At 35.9% G+C, this 21,240-nt stretch overlaps 1 protein-coding gene across 5 annotated transcripts in view; it reads right to left on the bottom strand.

The window, feature by feature from the left end:
* Positions 1–1,252: 1,252 nt before the first annotated feature.
* DICER1 (dicer 1, ribonuclease III) overlaps positions 1,253–21,240 on the bottom strand; it is a 63,583-nt gene continuing 43,595 nt past the window's right edge. For all 5 annotated transcript variants that reach the window (XM_063160031.1, XM_063160030.1, XM_063160034.1 and 2 more), the window contains 12 exons: positions 20,317–20,530; positions 20,082–20,235; positions 19,100–19,282; positions 18,682–18,787; positions 18,410–18,585; positions 17,343–18,126; positions 15,795–15,950; positions 11,740–12,622; positions 9,407–9,675; positions 6,512–6,674; positions 6,342–6,417; positions 1,253–6,040 (listed from right to left, as the gene is read on the bottom strand). In XM_063160031.1, coding sequence (XP_063016101.1) covers positions 5,875–6,040; positions 6,342–6,417; positions 6,512–6,674; positions 9,407–9,675; positions 11,740–12,622; positions 15,795–15,950; positions 17,343–18,126; positions 18,410–18,585; positions 18,682–18,787; positions 19,100–19,282; positions 20,082–20,235; positions 20,317–20,530 — 3,330 coding nt within the window. In that variant the 3' untranslated portion in view covers positions 1,253–5,874. The remainder of the gene's footprint in view (positions 6,041–6,341; positions 6,418–6,511; positions 6,675–9,406; positions 9,676–11,739; positions 12,623–15,794; positions 15,951–17,342; positions 18,127–18,409; positions 18,586–18,681; positions 18,788–19,099; positions 19,283–20,081; positions 20,236–20,316; positions 20,531–21,240) is intronic.

Here is a 21,240-nt window from a genome sequence, read left to right as displayed (position 1 = left end):
TCGAAAGAGTTCTTCTGGACAAAATGTGCAGCACACAGCTGGATAAACACATCATGGGATGGGTGAGCAACTGGCCCACAGGTCAGGTACAAAGGGTTGGCATCAGAATGGGGACCTGTGACTAGTTGGGGTCCACAAAGCTCCATCCTTGGCCCTGCTCTTCAAATTCATAAATGTCTTGGATGCAGGACTGGAAAGGATACTGAAGTTTCTACTAAAAGAGATGCCTTTGAAGCAGAACCTCTACTGCTCTTGCACCTTGACTTTCTGGAGAACTCCATCTGTTTCACAGTGCTACTCAGCAAGGGAAGGGATGGATCACTTTCTTGCAGACACCAGATGAGGTGGCCATCCCTTACCTCATTTTGCCACAATTAACAGGATATAATGGCATCCTCAAACAATTTTTAATATTATTATTTTCAGACCAATTTTCCTGCAGAAAATTTGGGGAAAGTTTTCTCATTTGACTCACTTGCTAGAATTGGGGAGGAGGGTGCTGTGTTGTCATCCCTACAAGCCCACACAACGGAGGGCCTGGCCCTTAAAGGCACCTTTTCCAAATCCAGGAAAAAGCTGTCACCATGCCTACCAGCAGCCTAGCAGGCTTTTCTCTATAACTTGAGACAAAATGTGCAGTAAAAGATGCTCACTGCAGATGCCAAACAAGTGACTGCTACATTGTGAAGATTTCAGAAAGGAAGACTCCTGATCTTTGTCTGGTAGGTCGGACTTGTCTCCATAAAAGATACGTGACACTGCTATGCCAGTCAAAACATTCTACAAACACACTGCCAATATTCAGGATAAGGAAAATACTAACAGAAACCAATGAAAAATAATGAAATTGACGTTATTAATGTTGAGACTATTAAGTGAAATTAACATAACATTTTTAAACCATGTGGCAGTCATGCAAACCTGTGTTCCAGAACCCTTGTGCTCTGGGGCTTCCCAGCTCCAACAGACATTTTGCAGGTATAACAGTCAACACAGAGATCAAATTGTACCACATACACCATCATTTTTAACTTGAGTGTCCCTTAAGAGTCTTCACATAGCTCTGAAGACAGTTCATTCATCAGAGGAAAGAGACAAGCAGACTTGTCTTTAAACAAGGTGAAGAAATATTGTTTTCACAAATGTTTTCCCATTTAAAAAAAAAATTTAGACTGAACAGCAATTTTTTTGTAAACTGTGGAAGATTTATGGCCATATTAACAGGAATTTTAAAAAAAGCAAAACGACAATACAAGGTGAACAGACCATAACTTTATTGGAGATATACTCAGCTACAATTATTACAAAAAACTATTAAAGGTAATTGTGATCCATAAGGTGCAGATTGCAAACTTCTGCAGCATGATTACAGTATGAATGAATTACATTTTATGTCCCTTAAAGACAGCTGCAGCATGTGATGGTAAATATTTTATTGTCCATCAAATTATATTTGTTATTCTTTCTACTTGATTTTAACCATCTTTTCAGTCACACTATTTACAATAAAAATGCCTGCAATTTCCAATTATTGTTCACAAACATTTTTCTCGCTAACTTGCTGCTGCAGTAAATTCTGAGTGCATCTACAAAGCAATTAAAGTAGTCTGTGGTTGCCATTCAAATAAAAGAGGAAAAACCCCAAGGACTTTATAGGATGAAATTTATTTTTAAGAATTGTAGTTAGCTTTGATAAAATTTTTAACTGCTAGTGGAGTATACTACAATGACCTCTAGATATTTGCTTACATAATTCATATTGAGTTACAGCTGATATTTAGATTACATTTGATGGTCATGAACTGTAGTGTTTAAAGTTTAAAATCTAATATGAAAGTAAAGAAATTAACTTCTTGAATATTAGAGCAATTGAAAAAGGATCAATGTCAGTAATTAAGTACCGAAAATCAAAATGCTTCTTGCTTCATTCATATAAAAAATACAGAGATTTCTGTGAGAATGTGTTCATGGGGAACCCCATCCAAAACAAACCCAGAATACTGTCAGAGTCAAGTGCAGTATCACAGCAGACCACAATGCTATTTGTCATTTTTGGACTGCACGTGCTGCTGTGACTGGGATACAAAGAGTTCATGTTCTGTACAGATAAATGCATAGAATATGTAGCATATGTTATGTCATATGCAGTAACATAAACCCCCAGTTGATGGTTCTGTATTTGCTCACAAGGAGGAAAAATGAAACTCTGAAACATACATACAAGCACAAGATCTTCAGATATGTAAATGAATGCAGTTCCATTGACTAAAATGATACAACATCAATTTGCACCAGCTGAGGATCCAGCACCTCATCCCTGGGCCACCACTCTATTCCCCCCCAGCACTGAAACTGGTTCTGGTTCAAGTTCTGCACTTGGCAGTTGCAACACACTACTGTGTAATGAGACTTAAAAATACTAGGCTTTTTTTTTTGTATGGAACTTTAGCAGCATCAAGCTGAACAAACACTTCAGAAGTCACTACTGAGCACTGAATATTCAGACTGGACAGATTTAGTTGAGGTTGACCAAATTACTAGGGGCTGTCTTCTCCCAGAAATTACATTATATGTGTAAAATGTTGGTTTGTTCAGAGATAATTACTGGAGTGTCAGTCAGAGGTCATTCTAATTTTAATTACTTCACGTAACAGTAAAATGATGCAGTAGAAAAATAATAGCTTTAAAATACAATCAAGAGTTGTTGCACATCTTTGTTGTATTTTTTCCATGTACAGTAAAAATGCCACAGACGTTACAAATGACCTATTTAAGTTGTGCAAGTAAATGACACATTGCAGGCATTAAAAACTATCTTTTTCAAAGTCATTAAATCAGAACAGCAGCAAGGCCAAACCACATTTTTCCTCTCTGTTAAGCATTTTTTCCTTGAAATGAGGTAAAGCATGGTACCAAGTGCAATGCTTATTTGTGCTACATGAACAGAACAGCGCAAAAAAAAGCCATAAAAATAAAAACGCAGCATAGTTAGGAGGACTGTTTAAAGTACAGTATAACAGGACTTAGATAAAAAACCCCAAGGTTCATGCCAATTAACCCCCACACCATTTATGATGAGCCTGTGTGGTTGCTTTTGAAGATGGGCTGCAACAGTCCGCTTACACTTGTGCTTATAGCATGTCAAGTGATTTCTACCCCAACCTTCAAATGATCAGATTTAGGTCTTTAATAGCGTACACTGTCCAGTACCAAAATCATATCAACTGTAGGGTAAAACACACAGATGTGGAACATGGAAACTAATATGGATTTTTCTGCCTCAAAGGATAAAAAGTATTTCAATGAGGTCACACTGGAAAAAATGGCGGCATTTAAAACGCATTTAAAAATGCATCAGCAGCAGCAACTACTTTATAGTCAGCCACTACACATTTCAGATGTCCAATTCATACGCTTTATCTAGTAACAAAGTGATCATTAAACTGTTCTGAAACACAGAGTAGGTTCAGCTGATTTTGTCTGCACCCAAACACTCCATAACCACTTCACTGCTAACAATTACCTGAAACCCCTGAGAATCTATAACCTTGTAACAATCAGTAAGAATTTTAGGCATTCAAAGAATAACTGAAATTTTAGCTTTTCATAATGCAACTAAAACTACTTAAGACTTTCTAGATGGTCTGATTTAATCTGCTGATTGATGTGAGGCCAGAAACACAGAATTGTTGACATGAGTAATCATGTATTTTCACTAAGAAAATTCAGTCCTACTACAAAGAGCAAGCTACAGCTTAAATCAGTGACCTTTTTTAAACAGCTAACGCAAAGCAATTTACATTTGAGAATTTGGACTGCATGTTTTTATTGTTCCATATCACCATTGTCATCTACTTGCTGTTCTTATACCTCCTTTTATGACTGAAGTACCAAATACTAGACTTTTTTATAAGCTAGTATTTTAATTGTTGGTTTGACTCCTATAACAAGCAGCTTTCAAATACAAGAACAGTCTTTTTCACAGACTGAGAAGTGACTGAGATAGCAAATATATGAACTTTTGAAAACTGTATTTCAGAAAAGCTTAATGTCTGCCCCTTGTCACTAAGGCATTTACTTTATTTTTTTGTTAAGAAAGCAAGAGCTGACAGTTTTTGTTTTGTTTTAGTGTGCATTTGTGAGGAAAGGAATAGGGTTTAAAAGCAGGAAATACAGTATTTGTTTGTAATTTAGTTCATAAGACACAGCATCAAGTTCAAACTATTGTGCTGGAAAACGTTAAAACACCTTGCTCTGCTTTCTCAAACTTCAAGCATAATTAACAGGGCAAAATTGCAGCAAACCTCTACTGATACTGGTGGGAATACAAGACCCACAGCTTTTTTTAAAAGGTAAATTAAGAGGTATTATAGTTACAGTGCAAAAAATTAAAATTTCAAGCATAATATATAAACATAGCACCAAAACAGAAAAAAACCCAATGCATGCAAAAATAAAAAGGAAAAGAAGAGAAAAAAAGAACTGAGGTATTTAAGTGAAGAGTGCCTACAAAAATCTAATTAAAGAAGTATAGGCAAAGCCTAAAAAATACAAGTATGATTTCCCCCCACGCTCCCAGTAGACCAAAACATCAATGAGCTAGTTTCTCTAAATTAAGGACCTAAATCACAGATGTATCAAAAGTACGGCAGTTATATCTCAAACATCAACTTTCATGTTATTTAACAGCACAGCTTTGGTAGATGAAATATGCATGCAATTCTGAAAAGTACAGTAAGAAATTTACGTGGAAATATCTCTAAGTGTAAAGGTGCTCTGTTTGTTAAATACGTAACCAATTGACTATAAAATCTGCAGCATATCTTAGGTGTGATATGTCTAAGGTTGTTTTGTTAGTGACAGTTTGCACTGTGCAATTATTTGTTGCTGTTTCCAGTATTGGAACTATCTAGCTTGCAGGTTTGTGTAAAATTGGAATTTTAGCCAAAGACCATATTTTGTTTATGGTATAAAAAAAACTGTAGACTAACCACCTCCTCAGAATTGTTAAAAATAACCTAATTACATATATATGAATATAATTTCTATTATAATCCTGTAATAAGTCACAGCTATAGTAATGAGTTGTACTGTAAATATAGAGCTGTATCATTGTAAAATGCATAAGAAAATGAAGGGAATGTAAAACAGTTTGTTCCAAAAAAGATCAGAAATTAAAGATTATTAATGAGGGTTTATTTATTTTTAAGGCAAGAACCTTTTTTTATGCAAGACTGTGTGGCATAAGGAAACCGAAGTTTCACTCTACCAGTATGCCAGCCATTTCAATTAAAATCTGTCCCTAACAAATAAGTGCAATAATGATTGGGAATGCCATCTTAATGTAAAAAGATGACATGGAGAGAAAAAAAAAGGAAAATAAAAAGGAGAATACTGGCACACTTAATCTTTCTTATACCCAATCATCCAGTACAGTTTATCAACTGCTTTATGACTGGCACTAGTGCACAGATTGAAGAATTCCAAGATTACTATATATATAAATCTAGCAACTGCATTAGGCATAAGCTCCCTGGCCTTCTAATACTAAGCAAAGCTGTACTGACAAGAAAAGTAAACCAAAAAGACCTGACAACAATTATTCTGAACACTTGCTAAATGTCATCATTAAAGCACTCTCGTGATTAAACAAAGCAGAAGTGAGGAAAGAAGACAAGATTGTGTTTGCGCAAAAAACTATAACTACAATTAGTTCCAAAATTTTATACATGTTAAATGTTTTGTTATTTATTCTGTTATCAAACAAACTTTAAATTCTGTCTTCCAATTTGTTCCTCTCATCATCAACTTTTAAAAATTTGCTTTATTTGTATGTTATTTTTTTCCCCATTTCATTTATTTTTAAGAGGAGTCTCAGCTGTTTGGGACCTGAGGTTGATTTGCTTTGAGGCTTCGTAGTGCTCTTCTCGCAGCTGCAGATTTGGCAATCCTGTAGCTTCTGCCAACACCTTTAAACTTTCCCTTTCCTACAACTTCCACTGTAACTCTGACCTTCCCATCGTAAGTTCTCTCCGCAGGACTGCAAAAATATACACAAGAATTACTTACTGCCAAGGCAAGGTAATGTGAAATTAGAGACCTACATTCTTTTTTCTACAGAAGTTAAAGCAGTAAAATTAAACAGAAATCATTACATTTCTCAGAAAGCTATGCAAGGAAAAAAAAAAAAAAAGAACAGTGCACACAATGGTGATTAGGTTAGCTGCTTAGTCCAAAAGAAATTACAAGTACTTTGTGACATTTAAAAATTCTCTGTAGTTCATGAAGCACAATTTAGAAACACTTTCTGTCAGTGTGTATGTTAGAAAGCATATTCTTACCTAAATTTGGCTGTCTCTGGCTCCATTTCCAGCAGCTCTCGCACTGGGGAACGGGGCACATTAGCAGAAAATTTTTCTATTTGATAAAAAAAGTGAAAAACAAAGATTAGCTTTGTTCTTTTCATAGCAGATGGCACTTTATTAGTAGTAATTTTATGAAAGGGCAATACCTATTAGTGGCCTCATCATTGGATAGTACACTTGCCAAACCATTTCCAAAGACATTCCACTATCCATATAAATGGCACCAGCAAGGGACTCAAATATATCCCCCATGGCCTTTGGTACTTCAATGTCTTCCTCCTTTTCTTCATCTTCTTCAGATCTTCTGAGCTGTTGGCAATTAAAAAAAAGACAAGGGTCGGAGGGAGAGAGAAGGGGAGGGGGAAAGAAAGAAATGATTGCTTCACTTACAGTAAAACAAAGATCTTCAGAAGTGTAAGATCTCCTACATCCTATATCCTGTGATGCTTCCTTCCTTTAAGTTTCTCTAATTAACAACCTTCCACAGCAAAACTGTTGCTTTATTCCCCAGTGAAACCAAGCTGCTGGTTATATCATTTTTCAAATATGGAAAAAAAAATCCCAAACACCATTGTGTACAGGATACTTTCATACTTTGTGAATTCCTTCTGTGATAATTCTGTAGGATTTCACCATGGGTCTGTTCTTCCCAATTAGAAGCAGACTTCCATCAGTTAATACCAGAAAGCTACCCATAACAAAGGAAGAGTTAACGCATCATATATCTCCCAAAAAGAGACTTCCAAAATCTCTTTAAGTCCAGTCTCTGGATGAAAGTTGCATGTACCTCTCCTTACCTTACTTACCCCTCAAGACAAGCATGAAACAAGCACTAGTAAAATAAGACATTAATAACTGAAAAACACCACCACCAGACTGAGCTAAAAGACACATTTAGGTGTTTAATGCAGCAGGCAGTGTATTCTTCTATGCTACCAATTTAAGACAATAATCTATTCTCATTATCAAAAATAAACTTTCAGTGTATGTCTTAAAGGTCTTGAGCTAATCTAATCCTTTACTAAAACACTTTAAACACACGTAATATACATTTGCCTAACTCCAAACAAAGTAACTTGAAAACAAAGATTTGACCATTATGCTACTCTGCTTGAAGAGAAGTAAGTTTCTGTCAGTTTTCTCCCCAGCAGCTACACTCTCACTCAGTTTGGGGCTTAAAATCCAATCCAGTTCTCTTAAGAGAGTGACCATAATACTTCATAAATGTGTTCCACCCAATATTTCTACCTGAAATAAATCAAACAAGTAGTCAGATCTGACACATACAGCAATACAAACGGGAATTTTGATGTTAAAAACCAAGTCCAACTGTTTTGAATAGGGCACTTCATACCAAATGTAAACTGAAGCACTTTTGCATTATACTGAAATAACAGAAGAAGAGAAAAACTAAGAGCTGTAAGGCAAGGGACAGATGTTTCATGAGTGAGATTTGAAAAAACAGAAAAGCAGATGACGTGGAGATACACATGGAAAGCAGTCTAGCTGGCATGAACTGCAGAAACAAAGAGTCTTACATGAAACGATGAAATAAGAGTTTCAGTAATTCAGTGCCAGACCAAGATAGGGAGCAGGCGGAGGGAGAGTGAAACAAGGATTTTATTTGAAACAGCTATCACACAATTTGGTTGCAACTTTGGTGAAAGTTTCTTTTTGCATACTTGCAAAAACTGAACAAGGCAAAAACCAACACAGTAAGCTCTGAAAATAAGTTCCTAGCCTTTTCACTCATAAAACAAGAGAGGTAAGAGTTTGATCTTCTAATGTAAAGTAATTTCTATTATCTGAACTTCAGGGGCATATTTCTTATTTCATGTTTAATGAATTTTTCCCTTAAAACATGGTTTTCACTTTGCAACAGAGTGCAAGGGATGTGAACACATATGTGACTGAAATATTTTGATTACTAAAGTTTTAAAATGTCTATCAGGAAAAAAAAAACCCTACTAAATACAAAAATAACATGCTTACTTAGTGCTGGCATGTTGTCAGACAGAATACTTTTTAAAAGACTGGTCAGTTTTTCAGAAGACAAATCATTATGGACACCTATTGGGTAACACTTTTAAAGCAGGATAATGAGTAGTCCCTGTCTTCCAGATCTTGATTAGAACTTGACTCACAAGATCCTTGTTCTCACAGATTTCCTAACCATCTTATGTAGATGAATTACTTTTACCACATTCTCCCAAAAATAGAAGTTCATTATCATCAGCTTTCCTGCACAGCACAAAATATGACCTGGTGCTCTGCAATGCAGCTGATTTCCTCACAGCCTATTTTTTGAAGACACGAAAATTCCTGATTTTCTGGTTTTTTCAATTGCATTTCATTTGACCCTATCTCCTTTCCAGAGTGTTTGTAAGCCTTTCTTTTGGGATTCGCAAGATTCCTTTTCCCTGAGCTTGCAGGTCTTCAGTGAAACTATTTTTCAAGTGGCTCACTTGAAAGATGCATATAATGTTTCCCTGGCTTGCAGAATGCCTTTAGGAGCATGTCAGACATATTTAAGTATAGTACAGCAACATCTCCAGTAGAAGTCATAAGAAAAACAGCAGAAATCTCCTGTCAGTGTACTATATTTAATAATCCCAGCATTGTGCCAAGGTAGTTTTGTTCATGGTGTTGTAGGGATACCCTACCCTGAGTCAGCACTACTTGATTTAGCAACTCTTCACCACAATTTCATGTTGTAGCAGTGCTTCCTATCAGCTGGTGAAAGCAGCAAGCTAAGTGTGTGCCCCACATTGTTCTAACACCATAAGAGCAAAAACAACAACTAAAATGAAGTGCCACAGAAAAACCTAGAGGCAAATGGCTTTCAAATTAATTAAGTGCTGTAAATTCTAACTGATTTTATACTTTCTGAAGGCTGTATTTTACTTTGCAGATTGCATCCTTTTACTAGTGGGAGCCTGCTTGTTTGGCTGCTGTATGCATAAAACATTACAAAAATGTTAAGAAATCCAGTGACATGCTTCAAATCAGATACTGAACATATTTCTTCTACTTCCACTAACCTCAGAATCCATTCCTTGCATTTCATTCTTTTCCATTTGAAACTGCACAAAGTCATCAATAACATGAAACAGTTCAGGAGAGACAGCTTTGAAGTACTTGTGGTAGTCATACTTCACAGCTAATGATGCAAAAATGGTATTATTGACTAGAGCAGATCGCAGGTCAGTGAGAACTCCTGGAGAGTGTTGCCGTGGGTCTTCATAAAGGTGCTTGGTTATGAGGTAGTCCAAAATTGCATCTCCCAGGAATTCTAAGCGCTGGTAACAATCTTAAAGCATTGGAAATAAAAGAATGTACAACACCACAATTAAGTTTAACACACACGTTTTTTCCAGGCTTTCTGGATAAGAAGTTTGGTACAGTGCCATGTAAATTCCACAAACTAACCAATGGTCAGAGAAGACAATCTGTTTTTTAAAAGAAGTATCCTTGTGTTTAAAGAGATTCCTAATGAAATACTAAAAAAAAAAAAAAAAAAAAAAATATATCAGGAAAACCAGGAGCTGTAGCTAATAATAAAGCCAATTTTGAACAAAATGTTAATTTGGTAGGCTAGAAAAACAGCTGTGTTTATAATCAAATAATGTTTTTACTCAAGGTCATCAAGTGCTGAGAAACATCAAAAAGTAAATTTATGAGATTCTGCCAGCAGGCTGATCTGAGCATTGTAACAGTTAAAACTTTAAAAAAAATTAAAACATAACCCAAATTAATATAAAAATCAATGTATTAAAAGCAGGGGAATACTGCTTTTAATCTGAAAATCTGAATTTTTGGTCTGATTTGCCACACATTAAGACACCTTCAAAAAAGATCCCTTTTTAGGATATGTCTTTTAAACTGGAAATTAAAAATGTCAAGCCTTTGCTTTTTTGACAGTTTCCAGGGGACATTGGAACAGAGAGCTAAGGACATCTATTTTTAAAACAAACAAAAGCAAAAACCCTCTTGAACGCAAATACAGGTAGGTAGGTTGAAAAGGAAGAAGACAAACGAGTAAGAAGTTACCATGAGAGTGAACTGACGAGCACTAAGTTGCTTTTATACCAGCTGAACCTATGACACTGCCAGATCTGTACTGCTAGCTATGCCTTAAAGAGAAAAAGTTACAGGTAACAGCTATTCACAGCTGTCTCACTTGGTAAACAGAAATGAAATCTGAAGTTTTCCTACAGTTTCAACAATGTAATTTTAACTGGACACTATGCCTCAAGGTTTCTGGTAGTGTATATATATTTATCATGTATGTCTCAAAATAAATACATAATTTACTTTCAATACATTTTGTGAAATATTTGTAAAAAGTAAATACATATGTGGGTAATATCCCCTACAATAAAAAACCAAAAGAGTGCTTCTGTATTTTGTCAGAATTGTTTCTCAATGCAGTAGCATTTAAAAATTACCTATTTCTTCAATGAAAGTACAGCTTTCTCACTCTTTGGAATAAGGGTCCAATTCACTATGGGAAAAATTCAGACTGCTGACTGCAAAGATATTTGCCAGTCACTACAAATAGGGCTGGAATTTTACCATGGTTTGCTTTTGATTGCATATTATTGTAGAAAAATGCATGCAGGTTTTAGAATGAACAAATATTACATCAATTAGTATAAGCAAGAGCAATTAAAGATCACAGAAATACAAACTTCTACTGCTGTAAAATCTTTTATGAGATCATGTACAGAAACATTAAACGTTAATCTGAAACTAGTATTTAGTCTGATTTAGACAATTACTCCAAATTTTGACTTTAAATATTTACTCAATAAAATGCCTAGACTTAAATTAAGACTTTGAATTCACAGCTTCAAAGGGAAGTCTCCCCATTCTGCACTCCTACAGATTAAACAGCTAATAAAAGCTGTAGTCTACAGTTCATCTTCAGAAGTACAAAGTGTAACATTCTTGGGATTCAATTACAGAACAAATTTGCTAAATATATTTGAAAAATATGACTGCTATTTCCTGAAGTACATGGCAATTTTCCAGAGTTCTACCAGAATTTATTTCCATTAAATGAGATCTAATGTCAGTCATACACAGCTAGTGATAGAGCATTTATCACTGACGCTGTTTCTCAAAACTTGATGAGGTCTCAGCAAATATACTTTATCTGCATCAAGTCAAAATATGAATAATCACTGAGATACAAATTGAACAAGCATCTCCCTCTAAACAGTAAGCAAAGCACTATTTTTAAGACACTGTATTCCAAGACTACTGTAACATGTGATGTCTAAAAAAGTCTATACATGAGAACACAAGATACTACTTCTCTTGCATATGCAGTATGGAGAAAAAACTATAGAGCTTTTTGAAAACAACTTACCAGTAATGGTATTATAATGATAAGAGGCATGAGTAAATGCCTGAAGAAGATAAGCCTTGTTCTTAAAACTGTAATTTATTTTCTTCTCAAAGTTTTCAAAACCAGAAATAAGGTGATTCAGGGTTTTTTCAGCATCTGGGTGATCAAACATACACCTTGGTGGAATCTTCAAACAGCCATACTCCAGGTCTTTACACAGAGAAGGCTCTGAATTAACTACAGAAGCAGCAACAGAATTTGGTGAAAGATTTTTCTGCTCACTGTTACAGTTCTCTCTGGTAGCACACAGAGTGCCTTCCCAATCAGTCTTTTTAATTACAGGGAGCACCTTCAGCCCCAGTGAACACAGGAAAAGCTGAGCAGCTCTTTCACCACAGCTGGTCAGATAGCAGCCCAACAGGGCCTCCACACAGTCTGCAATGCTCTTGTCAGCAATACACTGCTCTGTATGCAGGTCATAGGAGATGGACTGCTTTCCTGCATCAACACCACAGTTTTCTTCTGAGGGATTCCAGAAGCCCACTACAAAATCATCCTCTTCAACAGCCTTGCTAGGATCCAGATAGCACATAGCATCCCAAGAGCTATAGTCAAAATCATCAAAATCTGATGAACACTGAACATTACCCATGGATGACTTTTTGGGTGCTTTCCATTCATAGTTTGAATCAGTGGTTGAAAAGTGTGAGAGTGAAATTTTCTTCACAAAAGCCCCTGATCCCATTAACATATTATCAATGAATTTGATATGCTCCTGATCATACTCCAGAAAATCATCTTCAAAGTCTGTTTCTTCCTTGGGCAACCTCCACATTAGGTCTTCATTCTCTTCATCATCATTATAATCATCAAGTTTACCATTAGCCAACATGTTTTCCTTTGTCTATGAAAAAACAGAAAAAAAGAGGGTGCTGAAGAGGGAAATGAGACACTTTTACTGCAGAAAGATCAGAAAAGCAGGATTTGAGAAGTATCTCCTAATTGTAACACTGCTTTTTTTATGTTCCTAAGTACATTGTCTGATCAGATGCACAAAACAAGGACTGGAATAATTGTCCTGGAATACAAACTATTTGTTACTAACCTACAGCAGTGCGTGTTCTACACACAGCACATGCTGCATTTTATGGGAACCTGTGCTTGTACTTGAATGTTAGGGACACACAATGAATTTTATATCCACTAAACACTGTACACTTGCACACCAAAGTAAACAACAGAAAATTCTAAATTAACAAATTTTAGGAAGTATAAGAAAGTTCTGGATGCATCCTTCTCTCAAGCTGCCAAGTAAGGCTATTACAAACGCATGCAAATCTTCAATGCAATTTTGAAGATTTTTTCCTACATCTTTCTACACAGAAAATTAATTCAGTGGGGCTTTCTTGAGTTTTTTGTTTTTTTTTCACAAGCTATACTTCTAGCCCTAACTAATAAAAGAGAAGGCAAGAATTGTCATCAATTTTCTAATACTTACATATACACCCCCAACAGCAAAATCAATGACATCTTATGTCTTTTCCCTCCTCATAATGAACAAATTGGTATGGACTGACATAAATTAAAACTTGAACACAAATATTCCCAAACTATATAATTCTTTACAATTTGTCATGGCCTCTATCCAGGAAAGCACTTAAAGGTGCTGAGCTAAATGCACTGGTAGTCTCCTAACATCAAAAGGACTATTAACAGGCTCAACACAGCAGCACTGATGTCAGCAGGAATTCTGCCACTGAATTTGATAGGAGCAAGATCAGATTCAAAGCACTTTCCTGGACTGGGTTCTGAAAACCAACAACATTTTGGATCAAGTGAAACAGCCTCTATCTGCCCTGAACCTATGCATGTCATATTGCAATCTTGCAAATGTGTGAACCAGATGCTGCCACAGGGGATTTTACCCTTTGGGCAAAATGCACACCCATCCTGAGGTGTGGATGGGTGGCAGCTGTAGGGGGCACTGGGCAGCACTTAAAACTGCCTAAGGATCAAACAGATCTCAGTGTTCTTCACTGAGATGGACCAGGCTTAGTCAGGTTTAGTTATCAGAGGAGAGGGGAAAAAAAGTGGCTATAGAAGTTCTTAGTTTAGACATTCTACTGAAAGAATTCCTGCTGCTGCAATTCTTTATCTCTCACACACACAGCAGGGACTTCTGTAACTTAAACTGCTCAGAAAGAGATATCAAAACTGGATTTGAGATAGTTATTATAGATACTTGCAGAAATATAAAACTTAAAATAAGATTAATTTAACCAGTCCCAACAAGGACAAGTGCTGCTTTTTTCTTGTTACACACCACCCGTCACACTTACTACTGAAATAAAATAGACATATCTCTGAATGAGACACATCTATATGGATGCTCCAAAACAGATTCTGGCATCTGTTTTTACAAAAATGGAACAAATTATAAATTATAAATTTTTACTGTGGTTTCATTCACAAGTTTCTTAAAATGAAACTGTAAGTAGCAGGACAGCTACGTGAACTATCTTAACATTGTCTGTACATTATTTCTTGTACATTAGAAAAAAATTCTAAGGGACAAGGATGAGCAATGGCTAAAGGAAACAGAAAGCAATTCTGATCATTAATTCTTCTGTCATTAGCATTTTTTAAAAAAATCAACTATGAACCCCAGAAGAATGATTTTTTTTCTTAAATAATACCTGACTAATTTTCAGCAAGTTATTGCCAATTCAAAGGTGATGCAAAATACAGGTTAAGTGCTTTTTAAATGCTCTTTTGGAAATCAGCCATTTGATAAAATGAATGAAGAAAGATTCTTCCCCTTAATAAAGCTTGATAAATACTAACATTTGACTACTATGTTTTAGTAATAATTTGTCATAATGAGATCTCTATTTTCAATTATAGACCATCAGCCCATGGATGGAGAATGAAATTTACAACCAGAAAAGCAAAATATCTACTTGGCACAAATCCCTACCCCCACTATTTAGTTGTGTCACTCTCTGCACTTTTGTCTGAAATCATATGTTTTATTTACAAATAAACAGTGACTATCACACTGGAAGCGGCCACTGAAACTTGTGGAAAACTGAAACCTTCTAGAAACCAACAATTAGCTCCAGTCCCAAATGTACTACCTCATTTGCCAGAAAGGTACAGCAGAAAGTCTCTCTGAAATGAAATCTTGGCACAGTATAGAACCACAATAATCAGGTTGTTTTATTCTGCAATAAACATTTATTTGCACAGCACATCCACCTAACAGTACTCTCATGTGCCCTCTGGTGGTTCTAGAGCCTGAGTGTGGTCTTCAGAACTGGGAAAATGAAAGATGTCCTTGCACCTCCTTCCCCTGAGCTCCAAACCAGTCTGAAATACTTCAAGGTCATGTTACTGATTACTGACTCTGTGATCACTGTGAACATGTCCTCCTACTCCTAGAATGTCAGAAAATAGTGTGAACCTTTCCTCATTAAGATTTCTCATTGTGAAGAGTTTGACAAGACAGTGAGGATGTCAGACAGTGAGAGAGCTTAAGCCTGCACTTTATTTGACCTGAGAAGCAGCTCTCAGTCATACCCATGGTGCAGCCACTAGCCATCAATATTGAACATTATCTCAAGGGAGTTCTACTCTTCAATCCGCCTCAGCACTATGAAAAACATCAACTCTTTTTCATATATTCTATAAAGGTGAACTCATTATTAAAAAGCAGACAGTGTTCTGCCTGAACATATTACAGCTAAAGCAGTGTGGTAATATCACTTAAAATTTCCAACAGAAACTTCTGAAAAACTCCTGGGAGCAGACTAAATATCAGCAGAAAAGCTTTTCTTCTCTGCTTCTCCATTAATACCTACACTCAATACTGGATGATGTGTAATAAATTTCCTTACTTCAGGTTCTGGTTAGAATCAGTTTTCCTCTAATTTTCATACAGAGAAGTTTTAGAAATTTGGATTTACCTTCTCTTTGCTGAGAACAGCAAAGTAACTGGGGGTGGTGGGATGAGGTAGGGCGAAAAGAATACAGACACACAAAAGATTACTTGTCAACACAGTTAAATGAATTCTTACCATTTCATCTTTCTCCCACTTGTCAGTGTTGCTCTTGTCCTGATTTACTATGTAACCAGGAGGAAGCCAATTGACCGGGGGATCAAAAATCGACACCACCATGCGACTTGGCAGTCCTTTCTTTTTTCCAAGGCGATACAAGTTACAGTTGCTGACCTTTAAGAAGAACATTCTGATAAACCTTTGGACATACATATACATAAATAGGCTAAAAGGCAAAAGGACCAAAAAAGTGTTATGAGTCAAGCTGGATCTTATATTACTATGCATTTTCTCCAACTCTTAAAAGGGGGTTCAGTTTTTGTAATACAGTGGAACCAAACAAAGCAAGATACACATCTTCCTTTCTTTTTCTTCCTGAGGCCAAGCATATTAGGTGCGACTGTTTCAGTTAAAGAAATTTAATATATTACATTCTCCTCACAAAACAAACTGATAGCTACTTTTAAAATAATAGTAAATAGAACCTGTACAAGTGTCATTTATTACCAGCATAAATAGTCATCATTCAGACTACATTTGGAATGAAAAATTTTATTTATAGGTAGACTGACCTAAACCTTGGCAGTAAAAAGTGTTAAAACAGTTCCATATAACACTTATGGAGTCATAATCCAGATGTAATTTTAAGAGCCTCTAAAATGATTATAAGTATTTTAAAGGGAAGGGAAAAAAGCATTCTCAGATACAAATATATTTCCTTTTCTTTTTTAACTAACAACCATTGATCTTTTTTTTTCTTCTTAAATGCACTTTGCATGTTTTAAACTCTTGAAATTTGAACTTGAATACTCAATCACTTCTTTTATTTGAACAGTGCAACTTATTTAGCCCTCCTTATTTTCCAAGATAAAATTATACAATCATTTCATTTTCACAGTGATGCATTTTATTAGAGGTCAATAGTCAATGCTCTGGCATTTAACTGAAATTATCACATTCATTTGGAAGAAAAAACAAAGAAAAGTTTTTATGGTGGATATTTCTAGCAGCAGCAGAACTAAAGACTCTTCTCCCTACTGTTTACATTTACTCTAAAATACTTCCACAAGTTTTATTTTGCAACAGTTCTGTAAGATTTCTTTGTTGTTTCATTTTTAAGTAAGACACTAAAAATTTCAAGAGAAGTTTCTTCTTGAGGAAACAACGGAAAGTTCAAGTAAAGAAGCAAACTAAGGCTCTATGCTGCTAATTCAATCCTTCATTCAAGCATTGCTGTTTAAGAGCTTCTATTCAATACAGCTCTAGAAGTTCAGTGCACCAAATGTTCTCACTAATCCAGAACTTTTAGTTTCATTCAATTTGTTATCAGATGGTTCATATTTCAAACTGAACTGCAGAAAACAGTTTCAATCAATCATAGTTACGGCAACATGAAGCCCACAGACCTGAATTTTTATTCCTGATGTGCATGCTACTCAACGTGTAATGAACAAAGCTGTGGAATTAAATCAACCTGCTCCCATTCAACCTTGCAACAAAAATGTAATTTATATGGCTTGTTACAGCATGCCTTTTACACAGTATGAATGGATTGTTTCTACTCACTTTTTTGCTTCTCATGTACGACAGCCGTCCCTCGTGAGCATCAGGGTAAGTGCAAAACAAGTATGTAGTGATGGCATGCTTTAAAAATGAATCACCAAGCATCTCTAGCCGCTCCAGGTTAAACCCATCACTAGCATTTGAGAGAGTCAAAGCTTGAAGAATGAGACCAGGATTAGGACCGAGAGTTTTTGAGGAGTACCCACTGCAAGGGCTCATTTCAGAATCTGCTCTGTCTTTTGAAAGATTAATAGCTTTTGAAGTACTGGTGGTCACTGCCATTATGGGGCATCCATCTGAGGTAGATCTGTTAGCATTTCCATCAAGGTATTTATTACTCGGTAGAGTACATTCATTGCTGGGCTTGGGCTGGTTCTCACTGTTGTATAAATTCTGAATGGGATATGAGGTAGTTGGTTGTACAGGTATGTCCTGCCTGCAGTAATTCAGCTGATTTCCTTGGCAAAAGTCTCTGTTAACTAAATCACAATTGCCATTGGCAAGATTTTTATTATAAGAAACACCATTAATTGCTGCAAGTTCTACCGAGACATCAATTTGGAGTTTACTGGGTGACTCATTGAGCAATGTTCTGTAACTCACAGACATTTGGTCATGGTTTTCTGCAGAAGAGGTTCTATTAGCACCTTGATGTGCAGCATTTTCAGGGACTACAATTGTGCTGTGCTTACAGTAATTTTCATTCTCTACTACAGAGGAGTTAGGAAGAGAGATGAAGGACTTGCTGTCAATAGACTTTTTCCATCCAAAGTCCAAGTTAGGATATCTGTAAAGATAAACAGGAGATTTATTAACAAAAAATATTAGCAGAAGACAAGAAGACTCTACGTGCACATACATGTTTTAAAAAAGCCACAGCCTTTTGAAAAGAACAGTGACTGCAACATGTAACTTCATTTCTCACAAGCAAATATTTTTCAACTGTGTTTCACTGAAAAGTGCTATGAGTTAAACAAGAGTTGCCAGTTTCATAAACCATACAGTAATAGTTGTTTCCACCTTGCAAATTACAGATCATACTGAAAAATACCTATTGAGAAAATACATGCCTGAAATCTGCAGGAAGTGATTTAACCCCTACACCAGCATCAGTGGCTGTTTGAGCTCTCAGTTCCTCTGCTGTCAAAAGGCAGTGCAGGCGGTAAAGGATGCTGGGGAGGCAAACTGCTTTTCTCCACAACGATGCTGGAATAGGATGTATAGCACAGAGCTCAGGAACCAGTATCTGGGAGAGGAGGGGGAAGAAAAGAATATTCCTGGTAAAGGTAGCCATCAGACAACTATTAAGAGAGTCCACTTGAATTCGATGCTTCTATTTTACCTGTTTATTCTGCAAACTTTCCCACTTTGCTTTCCTCTTCTCAGCACTGCTTAGTGGAAGTGCTTTTCCCTTCTGATTCAAATGGCGAGGAGTCAAAAGATTAAGTCTAAAAACCATGTGAAAATACTGTGGTGTAAGTACATAATTAATGACTAGAACTTTCTAGCCTAAATTTTCTTAAGTTTCTTAGTATTCAACTTCAAAGCACTGTGAAGTGACAGCACCATTATCTCTGGGAAAAACCAGACTCAATTAATGGTTCTTGTTACACAAGTTAAGTATCTCTCAACAAAAAAAAACAAACCAGCAACTATTTTGGAAGACACAAATCCTCAGATTTATCCCATATTTTAAAGAAAAAAAAAGGCACTTTACTGTCAAACTACAAACATCAGACACAAAATATGACTGTTGTTACCTCGAAGATGTGTGGTCCACATCCAGCAGTGGCTGGTTAAGATTGGTAAGGTCAAGATTATACTTTGTTTTATAATATTCAGCAAAAGTTTCATATTCAGGGGAAGGGAATTTACTCAGTGGAGTAAGATCAGTGTATACATCAGCTACGTAGAATCGATGAGGCTGATCAAAATTTCGGTATCTAAAAAAATAATATTTTGGCATTAAAGCTTTTGTTAAGTTCTTCATGTTCTAACATAGTCAAGAGATTAACAGTTGAACAGTGCACTAGAGTTTTTTGGTTAATGAGGGTTCTTTTTGTTGTAGAAACCACTTATCTAGCTAACTCAAATGCTAAATGAGAAATGTGCTTTAAGACAAAGATGAATAAAGTCAATCTATAATCTCTGAAATTTCCTCTACAAGATAAACATTTAAATTAAATGGAGGATTTAGGTCTTCAGTATATAATACAAAATCAAGCTCTGGACAACAGTAATGCTGAAAATGATAATTTCTTAATTCAGAACACCTAACAATAAAGTTTGATAATTTGGATTTTTAGCATCTGGTCTCCAATGTGATATTCTGCATCAGTAGAATTCCTCTGAGTTTCTCTACATACAAATACTGTACTACCTCATGTCTAAACTGGCATCTTAACCAAGTCATCCCCTAAATAAAGTTAAAATACAAAACCTTAAATACATAACAAGGTAAATTCACAAGTCTTTCAAGGACAGTGAAGTTCTTGCATTACAGGCAGAATATTAAAATTAAAGCCAGACTGTGGCAACATTTTTTTGTAGATATCCTACTAATATAAGATTAACTACTGATTTAAAAATCTTTAAATTATTTGAAATGCTACCACATATCTTCAGACTAACAGCATACTGTTCTTTAAAAGCAATTCTGCTGCAGATACTACTAACATGCCCTTATTACAAGTATTTGTATAAATGCAACAGGTACACACCTACACTACGTAGAATACTCACCGTGGAATGATAACTGCATCCTGGTAATCTTCTAACTTGAAAATAAAAGGCATTTCTTTTGTATATTGTGTACTGGGAATGCCTGTACGTGCCTCAGATTTCTCAATGTCTTCCATAAACTTAAAGTCAATGTCCAAAGTGCTGGAGTCATCAACTTAAAAAGGGAAATGCATAATTCAGTTTTCTAGGCTGAACTTTTCTGACAAGCTGTAAATTTTAAAATTTTTGTTCTTACCAACATTTAGAGGTAGAACACAATAGGCTGAATCAGCTTCTGTAGGTTTGAACTCTAGTGCAGGTTTCTCAAGACGAAGAATATGTGAAAAAATGTACTGGTGGAGTCGTGTTATCAGCTCAAGCATTTGCAGAGACAGAGTAAAACCAGATTTCTTAAGCTCAATGGATATTGTAACCTCTCCAGAGCGAGTATACACAGGAAAGTGAGGAATCTAAACAAGAACAAAATTGAAAGAAATCACAAAAGAGAATCCAAAGTGGGATTCCTTTACAGAGTACTGTCTGCTTAGTGCGGATTCTGTGGTAATGCTTGACTGACTCTACAGCAAATCGGAACAAACAGGATCAGAATTTTGAACTGTGATGATCCTTCAATTACAGATGAGACTCTGAAGGTTAAAGAATGACTGAACTGGTTTTCTCAATAGTTCTCCTTGTGTTTTACAGTTCTTCTCTTTATTAAACCTAAGCAGAAAAGGAAGTATTTTCTATTATGAAGTGAGAAATGGGAAAACCAGGAATATTCCTGTAACATCATCTTATGTGGACAGCAGAAAACACCATTTGAAAAAATCTTCAGCTGAGTCTCACCATGAGAAAATGCCTACTAAAAAATTTCTGAAGCAAGAGATGCCAATTTCAACTAACATAGCCCACTTTTTCTGCTGCTGCTGCAGACTAGGAATGCTGAGATAATTTGCTACCTTAGCTTTTGTATAGATAAGGTAGTACAGTGCAGGCCACCTCCATAGCTGGTATGTCTACTCCTATCATATCTCATACAAGAAAGGAGGGAAATTTTGGATTTGCCAATGCTAAATACTAAATTTCTAAACCAAAAGTTTGGCAAAAATAGATGATTCCATCTCTAAAGGCAGAAAAAGAAGTGGTGACTTGACTGGATGGACAGTGTTGCTTACTT

This window comes from Melospiza melodia, chromosome 6 (assembly GCF_035770615.1).
Source record: "Melospiza melodia melodia isolate bMelMel2 chromosome 6, bMelMel2.pri, whole genome shotgun sequence".
In the NCBI taxonomy this organism is placed as follows: Eukaryota; Metazoa; Chordata; class Aves; order Passeriformes; family Passerellidae; genus Melospiza; species Melospiza melodia.
Note: the sequence above shows the minus strand (reverse complement) of the source record. Positions and strands in the feature narration are given on the sequence as shown.